Source organism: Salvelinus sp. IW2-2015, unplaced genomic scaffold (genome assembly GCF_002910315.2).
Source record: "Salvelinus sp. IW2-2015 unplaced genomic scaffold, ASM291031v2 Un_scaffold3661, whole genome shotgun sequence".
Classification (NCBI taxonomy): Eukaryota; Metazoa; Chordata; class Actinopteri; order Salmoniformes; family Salmonidae; genus Salvelinus; species Salvelinus sp. IW2-2015.
In genome coordinates, this window is record NW_019944938.1 from 46,445 (window position 1) to 56,514 (window position 10,070).

General features: G+C 42.8%; 1 protein-coding gene and 1 pseudogene across 1 annotated transcript in view; both read left to right on the top strand.

Moving 5' to 3' along the window:
* The window catches only part of LOC112076285 (phospholipase D1-like), an 18,366-nt pseudogene extending 14,463 nt beyond the window's left edge, over positions 1-3,903 (top strand).
* A 738-nt stretch (positions 3,904-4,641) lies between these two features.
* The window catches only part of LOC139025971 (tetraspanin-36-like), a 6,658-nt gene continuing 1,229 nt past the window's right edge, over positions 4,642-10,070 (top strand). The window contains exons 1-4 of the mRNA XM_070441246.1: positions 4,642-4,993; positions 8,968-9,159; positions 9,282-9,356; positions 9,987-10,064. Of these exons, the coding sequence (XP_070297347.1) occupies positions 4,931-4,993; positions 8,968-9,159; positions 9,282-9,356; positions 9,987-10,064 (408 nt within the window). The 5' untranslated portion in view covers positions 4,642-4,930. The remainder of the gene's footprint in view (positions 4,994-8,967; positions 9,160-9,281; positions 9,357-9,986; positions 10,065-10,070) is intronic.

Here is a 10,070-nt window from a genome sequence, read left to right on the forward strand (position 1 = left end):
TTGGTGTGTGAGGGTGTGTGTTTTGTGTGTTTTGGTTATGTTGGTGTTGTGTGTGGGGTTCTAAGTGGGACATACGTATGGGTAACAACGCAACTGGTGTGTTTGTGTGTGTTTTAGTGTGTGTGTGTGTGTGTGTGTTTGTGTTGGTGATGTAGGAGTTGTGTGTGAGGTGTGTGTGTTTGTGTGTGTTTTTAGTGTGTGTGTGTGTTAGTGTGTGTGAGGTGTGTGTGTGTTGGTGTGTGTTTTAGTGTGTGTGTTGTGTTAGTGTGTAGAGGTGTGTGTGTTTTGTGTGTGTTTTATGTGTGTGTGTGTGTGTGGTGTTGTGTGAGTGTGTGTGTGTTGTGTGTTGTGTAGTGGTGTGTGTGTGTTTGGTGGTGTAAGGTGCAGTATTTGATGAGTTTTTTATCTCTCTGTAGGGAAGGCAAAGAGTTCCGTGTGTACGTGGTGACTCCACTACTTCCTGGATTGGAAGGTGACATCACAACAGGGGGAGGAAACGCCCTTCAGGCCGTCATGCACTTCAACTACAGGTGACACACACACACCACACACACACACACACACACACACACACACACACACACACAACACCCACACACACACACACACACACACACACAACATGCAGTGTTTTCATTGTTAACTGAACTCTCCTATCCTCTTCAGGACCATTTATCAAGGTGAATAATCCATCATCTCCCAGCTGAAGAAAGAAAGTAAGGATATTCACAACACAAATCATGACACACACACACACACCTCAGGGGATAAACTCCATATGGTTCTGTGGTCTGAGAACTAACCGTGTGTGTGTGTGTGTGTTGTGTGTGTTGTGTGTTGTGTGTGTGTGTGTGTGTTGTGTGTGTGTGTGTGTGTGTGGTGTGTGTGTGTTGTGTGTGTGTGTGTGTGTGTGTTGTGGGTGTGTGTGTGTGTTCCAGTGGATGAGCTCCAGTGGATGAACTACATCTCGTTCTGTCGTCTGAGGACCCACGCTGAGCTGGAGGGACGCCTGGTCACAGAGCTCGTCTACGTCCACAGCAAGATGCTCATCGCAGACGACAACACCGTCATCATAGGTAGGTGTGTGTTGGGGTGGGGAAAAGGCGGTCTTGTGTGAGTGCGGATGTTTTCATGAAGGGATTTCAAGGAGTGAGGAACAAAAAAGTATTCAACATGTTTCATATTCCTATAACAAGCATGACTAAGAATTGTCAGCTTTCACAAACTGATGCTCAGAGTTGGACAGAGTCTCACTTTTATTCTTGATCCTCTGCTGGTGAATAAGTGAACTGCAGTCTCTGTGTTCATCTCATTGGTGGTGGCTGCTCTTGATGCGTTTTCTGCTCTGCTGTGTGTGTTAGGTTCGGCCAACATCAACGACCGCAGCATGTTGGGAAGCGTGACAGCGAGGTTGCGGTGATCATTGAGGACTCTGAGACCGTTACCGCGTGATGGACGGACATGAGTACCAGGCTGGACGCTTTGCACTGGCGCTACGTCTAGAGTGCTTCAGGTACACACCAACACACACACACACACACACACACACACACACACACACAACACACACACCACACACACACACACACACACACACACACACACACACACACAACACACACAACACATCACCACACACACACACACACACCACACTATATACATATATACACAACACACACATATATTTACCACACACACACATAATATATATACAACACACACATACACACATATATATATACACACACATATATATATATATACACACACATACATATATATACACACACATACATATATATAACACACACACCACACTGTCACGGCTTTTGAAAGGAGAGGACCAAGGTGCAGCGTGGTGAGCGTACATTTTCTTTATTAAATCAAAATGACGCCGAACAAAACAATAAACACTACAAAAACAAACCGTGAAGCTCAAAGGCTATGTGCCCTAACAAAGTCAACTTCCCACAAAACCAGGTGGGAAAAGGGCTATCTAAGTATGGTTCTCAATCAGAGACAACGATAGACAACTGTCCCTGATTGAGAACCATACCTGGCCAAAACATAGAAATGAAAATCATAGAAAAACACAACGTAGAATGCCCACCCCAAATCACACCCTGACCAAACCAAAAAGAGACATTAAAAGGATCTCTAAGGTCAGGGCGTGAACACACATATATATATACACAACACACACACACACACCACACACACACACCACACACACACACACACACAATACACACCACACACACACACCACACACACACACACACATATTATATACACGTAACACACACACACACACACACACACATTTATATACACACCACACACACACACAACCACATATATATATATACACCCACACACACCACACACACCACATATATACACACACACACACACACACACACCCACACACACACAACACACACACACACACACATATTATATATATACACACACACATATATATACACACACACACACACCACACATAAAACACACACACCACACACACCATATATATATGTATACACACACAACATATATAACACACACACACACACACACACACACACCACACACACACACCACACAACACACGCACATATATATATACACACACACATATATACACACAACACACACACACACACACCACACACATATATATATACACACACACCACTATATATACACACACACTGCAGCTATGCCTTGGGTTGGTTTGGGTGTGTGTAACTGTTCTTTTGGTCCTCATCCAATCACTAAGACAGTACACATCTCATTGTGTGTGTGTGTTTCTCTCCTGTCAGGACTATCCTCGGAGCTCATATGGACACGACCATAGATGTGTCTGACCCTGTCTCTGACCGCTTCTATAAGGATGTCTGGATGACCACCGCTGGACGCAACGCAACCATCTATGAGAAGTGTGTGTGTGTGTGTGTGTGTGTGTGTGTGTGGTGTGTGTGTGTGGTGTGTGTGTGTGTGTGTTGTGTGTGTGTGTGTGTGTGTGTGTGTGGTGTGTGTGAAAGAGATTTTTAACTAACTTCTCTCTCTCTTTCTCTCTCGTTCTCCCTCCCTGCTCTCTCTCCAGGTGTTCCGGTGCCTGCCGTCCTCCCTGGTTCGTAACATGTCTGAGTTAGAGAGTTACCAGACGAACCCAGGCCTGGCCCAGTCGGACGCAGGTAAAGCCCAGGAAGAGCTAAGGAGGATCAGAGGGTTCCTGGTTCAATTCCCTCTGGACTTCCTCTCAGAACAGAACCTAATGCCTTCTGTTGGGACCAAGGAGGGCATGGTGCCTACTGAGATCTGGACCTAGAGGACTAGATACACACACACAAACACACACACGCGCACACACGCACGCACACACACACACACACACACAGGACAAGACACACACACAGATCACTGCATTGAACTGTGGATCTTTAGAATGAAGTTGAACTCTGGACCTCCAGCTGATAGCTGACAACTTAAACCACAAACATGGAGGACCATGATGCCGCTTGGCCCATCACATCCACAACTCAGCCAATGAGACTGCTTGCCACGCGGACCAATGAGGAAGTGCAGGGTTCTCATATCCATTCAGGAGGACGCAACACTACAGGATATTCAGATAGAAATATATTGTGTAGAGCAGATCATCACCTCTCATCATGTAGGTTAGGGACCTGGTTAGCTCCATATTCATATATTTTTATCTGCAAATGTATAGGTTTAAAATGTTTCACCTGACTGAATASACCTGAAGATGGGTGAAGAAAATGAGCACCTCAGTTCAAGTAGAACCTCCTTCATTTCTAAATGTTTTGTCCTGTTTTGTGCCTTCTGAACGCGACCCTGGACACTCTCCTATGCCTGTCACCTACTCCGTTGGTTATGCATGTTCYTATGGTCGTAGCACTACGTAAGCGTACATACCGTCTTTAGCTGTAGTGCCTAACGTTCTGTTTGTTGTTTTCTAGAATGGAGGTTGTCTTTGAGGAGAACGCATGTAAATGTTTACAATCTAAATATGGAATTGTTCCGTAAAATCGTAATTGTAAAACAAGACTTTTAAAGCTCATCATAAATGTTATGTTAAATGAACCACAAAATGTCACGATAAAAACTCACTGAATTTCAGCAAGAATCGCAACTACCTACGGCCTTGGGTCTTCTGCATTTAAGTATACCTACTGTTCTATCACACCTTGTAAGTATTTGTATTGCCTATTGTATAAATAATGTATCATATTGCCTATTATTTAATTAAATCATCAATCCCATCATTTCTAAATACATGTTCAATATACTTTATAAGAAAATCAACTTTACTGGAGAGACTGGAGTGCTGTTCTGTTTCTCAACTGCCAGTGTCATGTCWGCATAGATCTATTCTACTGTAACGATGACTGGGATGAGCACATAACCGATGAGATGCGCTTACCAACGTCAGTCCACACCACCCAACAGAGGGCGCCACACACCCATCTAGCTCTGTCTGTCTGCACTTGCTTACTTAAAACTTATGACTGATTGATTGATTGGCTGATTAACGTGAGAGGAGCAGGCTCGTAAAATACATGATGTACTATGTAGCTGTATGTATACACCAGCTCTGCTCAGGCACCCTGTGGGAGCTATGCGGTTCATTTAAAATCCTTCCTTACTTCATTATCGCTGTCATGCTGCTGCTTCTCTCTCTCTCTTTTGAGAAATGCCTGAATAATTTGTTGCGGTTGGAGAAAAACGGCAAGTTATGCGTGCACACTTTTGATTTTGAATTGGTTAAATTTATTTTTCCACCCTGTTTTGTTTGGTGGAATGTGGTGGAATGTCTGTGCTGTATGGAGGGAGTAAGCCCCGTGACTAAGGAAACATAACTTCCTCAAACACACAGAACACTGCTGTTTGAGATAAAATGGGTGAAACAAGACGACGAGTTTTTAAAATAGTTATTCAGATAACTTGGCAACTTCTATGGGTAAGGTCTTCCAGCGCTAAGTAAATCCGATACACCGCTGACCATTATGTGCTTCTGCTTTGTACGTCCTGTAAAACTATTTAAGTTAACATACGTCAAGGAATGGAAAATCATTATACCTATTGCAATATTTATTTAACTTCAGGCTATTGCATATTTCTATGCACTTTTGYTATGTATTGTTCATTTTGTCCACTGAAACTATAATGTATATCATTAAAAGACGGAATGRGCTTTGTATTATCTAGCCAACCGCTTAGAATGTCATATGAAGTGTTTCCACCGCTCTTTGTCTCTCGCTTCTATTCATTCTTGCTACATGTTTACAGATTTTCGGGAACCTTGATGTCATTTTTCAAAACTCTAGAGACAAAACTCACAACCAATGATCAAAAAGCAAATTTGTCAAAATCAACACGTTTTCCAATTTGCTTGGATACAATACACATAAAGCTAAGATCATTTGTTCATTGAACTAAAATCACCTGTTCAAAATGACACAACTTAACATCAAAGTATTACCATTTCAAAATGCAATTCACACATTACATCTCAGATTACTTTCTATTCATTTCATTACAATGATCTAACTATCAATTGATACAATTACCGTGGAACATGAACCAATTGGACTACATTATCTATGGATGTAATATTTCAACATCATTCTTTATCAGACACAGTTTCTATGGTCCCATGTACCACTTCCAGACCATGTTTTCAGATTTGACATTACTGTACACTCACCGGCCACTTTATTAGGTACACCTATCTAGTACTGGGTAGAACCCCCTTTTGCCTCCACAACAGCCTGAATTATTCACGGTGTTGTACGTTAAGAGATGCCCTTCTGCACACCACTGTTTTAAACGGCTGTTATTTGAGTGTTTGTGGCCTTTCTGTTAGCTTGAATGAGTATGGACGTTCTCTTCTGACCTCTCACATTAACAAGGTGGTTTTGCCCACAGAACTACCGTTCACTGAATGTGTTTTGTTTATCGCACCACTGTAGTGTGTAAAAATCCCAGGAAGGCAGCTGTTTCTGAGATGCTGGAATCACCATGTGTGGCATCAACAATCATCAACAATCATTGTCCGTTCTAATGTTTGGTCYAACAACATCTAAAGCTCTCTACTCTATATACTCTATATATTGAGTTGCAGGCAGCCACAMGATTCGCTGTTCGAATGTAACCGTCCTTGATGAGCTAAATCAGGTCTGTAGAGCTGATGGCATGACCTATGTCATTGTGTGYGATAATGTCAGGTTCCACCATGCTCAAATGGTGCAAGCATGGTTTCAGGCCTATCCACAATTTACCACCCTGTGCTTACCCCCATACTCTCCTTTCCTTAACCCGATTGAGGAATTGTTCTCCACATGGAGGTGGAAGGTATATGATAGGCGCCCTCACGAACAAGCCARCCTTCTCCAAGCCATGGATGAKYCATGCWATGACATCARGGCAGACCAGTGTCAGGCCTGGTTTCGCCATGCTCTAAGATTCTTCCCAAGATGTTTGGCTAATGAGAACATCCATTGTGATGTGGATGAGAACCTGTGGCCAAATCCACAAGACAGGTTGATGGAAATATAGAAGTACAGTAATCAATCATTTGTTTTGCTTTTTACAGTAAGCCAGGTGAGGAACACTGCAGTTGACYTTTAACAGTTTTTTTGTAGCTAATTATTTTTGCTTTGATTCAAAGAAACCTATGTTGGGATTTTATTGTATTTCATCAATAAATTTCACAGTTTGTTCAATGATTCTACTGTGTCTGTAGTATTCTATCTACTAGTCCTTTTACAGTGATGTATTTATGTGTAGTAGCATAATGAAACATGTATCACATATTTTGTACTACAATATTTAATGATTGTACGAAGAACTGCTCAGTGAAACTATCGGTATCTTGTGTGTGGGTGATCTAAATGAATGGTCCTATGGTATTTCATGATTTGAGTTATTTGAACCAATGATTTTGCAAGTGCAAGGTTTCTTTAACGATATGAATGCACAATGCAATGTTTTGAACATTGGACAGCCTGTGTTACAAGTGATGACCGTTTTGAGTTTTGTGTCTAGAGTTTTGAAAAAGGACCACAAGGTTCTGAAATTAGTGCCAAAGTGATTGTTAACTGTAATTGCCTAGATGCTGTTGAATCCACATGACTAACTGAAAAGGTGTGTGTGTAACTAGATTTGTGAAAACTGAGGAAGCCTCAGACCTAGTGGGATTTTACAAGAGCACACATACATATTTTATGAAATATATACAGTCGTGGCCAAAAGTTGAGAATGACACATTACTTTTCACAAAGTCTGCTGCCTCAGTTTGTATGATGGCAATTTGCATATACTCCAGAATGTTATGAAGAGTCTTCAGATGAATTGCAATTAATTGCAAAGTCCCTCTCTGCCATGCAAATGAACTGAATCACCAAAAAACATTTCCACTGCATTTCAGCCCTGCCACAAAAGGATCAGCTGACATGTCAGTGATTCTCTCGTTAACACAGGTGTGAGTGTTGACGAGGACAAGGCTGGAGATCACTCAGTCATGCTGATTGAGTTCAAATAACCGACTGGAAGCTTCAAAAGGAGGGTGGTGCTTGGAATCATTGTTCTCTGTCAACCATGGTTACCTGCAAGGAAACACGTGCCGTCATCATTGCTTTGCACAAAAAGGGCTTCACAGGCAAGGATATTGCTGCCAGTAAGATTGACCTTAATCTAAACCCATTTATCGGATCATCAAGAACTTCAAGGAGAGCGGTTCAATTGTTGTGAAAGAAGGCTCTCAGGGCGCCCAAGAAGCCAGCAAGCGCCAGGACCGTCTCTAAAGTTGATTCAGCTGTGTGATCGGGGCACCACTAGTTACAGAGCTTGCTCAGAATGGCAGCAGGCAGGTGTGAGTGCATCTGCACGCACAGTGAGGCAAAGACTTTTGGAGGATGGCCTGGTGTCAAGAAGGGCAGCAAAGAAGCCACTTCTCTCTGTAAAACATCAGAGACAAACTGATATTCTGCAAAAGGTACAGGGATTGACTGCTGAGGACTGGGGGTAAGTCATTTCCTCTGATCAAATCCCCTTTCCGATTGTTTGGCATCCGGAAAAAAGCTAGTCCGGAGAAGACAAGGTGAGCGCTACCATCAGTCCCGGTGTCACGCCAACAGTAAAGCATCTGAGACCATTCATGTGTGGGTTGCTTCTCAGCAAGGGAGTGGGCTCACACATAATTCTGCCTATGAATAAAGAATGGTACCAACACATCTCCGGAGAGCAACTTCGTCCCAACCTTCCAGGAACAGTTTGGTGACGAACAATGCCTTTTCCAGCATGATGGAGCACCTTGCCATAAGGCAAAAGTGATAACTAAGTGGCTCGGGGAACAAAACATCGATATTTTGGGTCCATGGCCAGGAAACTCCCCAGACCTTAATCCCATTGAGAACTTGTGGTCAATCCTCAAGAGGCGGGTGGACAAACAAAACCCCACAAATTCTGACAAACTCCAAGCATTGAGTATGCAAGAATGTGCTGCCATCAGTCAGGATGTGGCCCAGAAGTTATTTGACAGCGTGCCAGGGCGGATTGGTCAAGAGGTCTTGAAAAAGAAGGGTCAACACTGCAAATATTGACTCTTTGCATCAACTTCATGTAATTGTCAATAAAAGCCTTTGACACTTATGAAATGCTTGTAATTATACTTCAGTATTCCATAGTAACATTTGACAAAAATATCTCAAAACACTGAAGCAGCAAACTTTGTAAAAATGTATATTTGTGTCATTCTCTAAACTCTTGGCCACGACTGTACATGAATGTTTCTTCAAATATATAGGTTTTAAATTATTTCTGCACTGCACCATCACAAGAATTGTTTGCTACTGAATGATATGATAAACACTGTCTCCTCTCTTTCTTGTTCTCTCCCTCCCCATCTCTATCGCTCCCTCCCTCCATCTCTAGCTGGCAGGTCTGGTGGTAGGTCTGAGTGGTGTGTACCTGTTGTTGAACTACAGACACAATGGCCTCTTCTTCGCCCACACATACATCATCCTCCCAGCATGCCTAGCTCTGGCCAGCGCTACCCTCCTATTGGTCAGCGGAGGACTGGGCATCTGGGTGTCCCTCAGAAAGTCAGCCTTGCTACAGGGCGTGGTGAGAGTTTTTGTGTGTGAATAGAATAAAATATATTTTTGTTTGTCATAGCTCTGATACTATGCTTCTTCTACAGTTTGGGATACAGCTTATTACCTTATCTGTTGTCATGGCCATTACAGTTTGTCTATCTGCTGGTTGTGATTTTCTGCCTGGAGGCAACTGCTGCTGCTCTGGCCTATGTCAACGCAGGAAAGGTACTTAGATATATATGGCTTTACAAAACTAAAGAGCACACATCCCCATATTTAACATTCTACACTGAGTGTACAAAACAATAAGGACACCTTCTCTTTCCATGACATAGCTTTCACCTGGTCAGTGTATGATCCCTTATCGATGTCACTTGTTAAATCCATTTCAATCAGTGTAGATGAAGTGGAGGACACAGGTTAAAGAAGGATTTTTAAGCCTTGAGACAATTGAGACATGGATTGTGTATGTGTGCCATTAAGAGGGTGAATGGGCAGACAAAAGATTTAAGTGCCTTTTGAACGGGGTATGGTAGTAGGTACCAGGCGCACCGGTTTGTGTCAAGAATTGAAACGCTGCTGTTTTTCACACCAGTTTCCCGTGTGTATCAAAAATGGTCCACCATCCAAAGGACATCCAGCCAACTTGTGGGAATCATTGGAGTCAACATGGGCCAGCATCCCTGTGGAATACTTACGACACCTTGTAGAGTCCATGCCCCGATGAATTGAGGCTGTTCTGAGGGCGAAAGTGTGGGGTGCAACTCAAAATAAGGAAGGTGTCCTTAATGTTTTGTACACTCACTGTATGTTATACTTATGATAAATAACATGATGTGACTGACCTGCTTTCAGGTGGACTCAGAGCTGGCTCCCTTCAGTAGTGTCTTTCAAAGATACACAGGAAGCAGTCAGGACCTAGACTCCGATGCTGTGGAC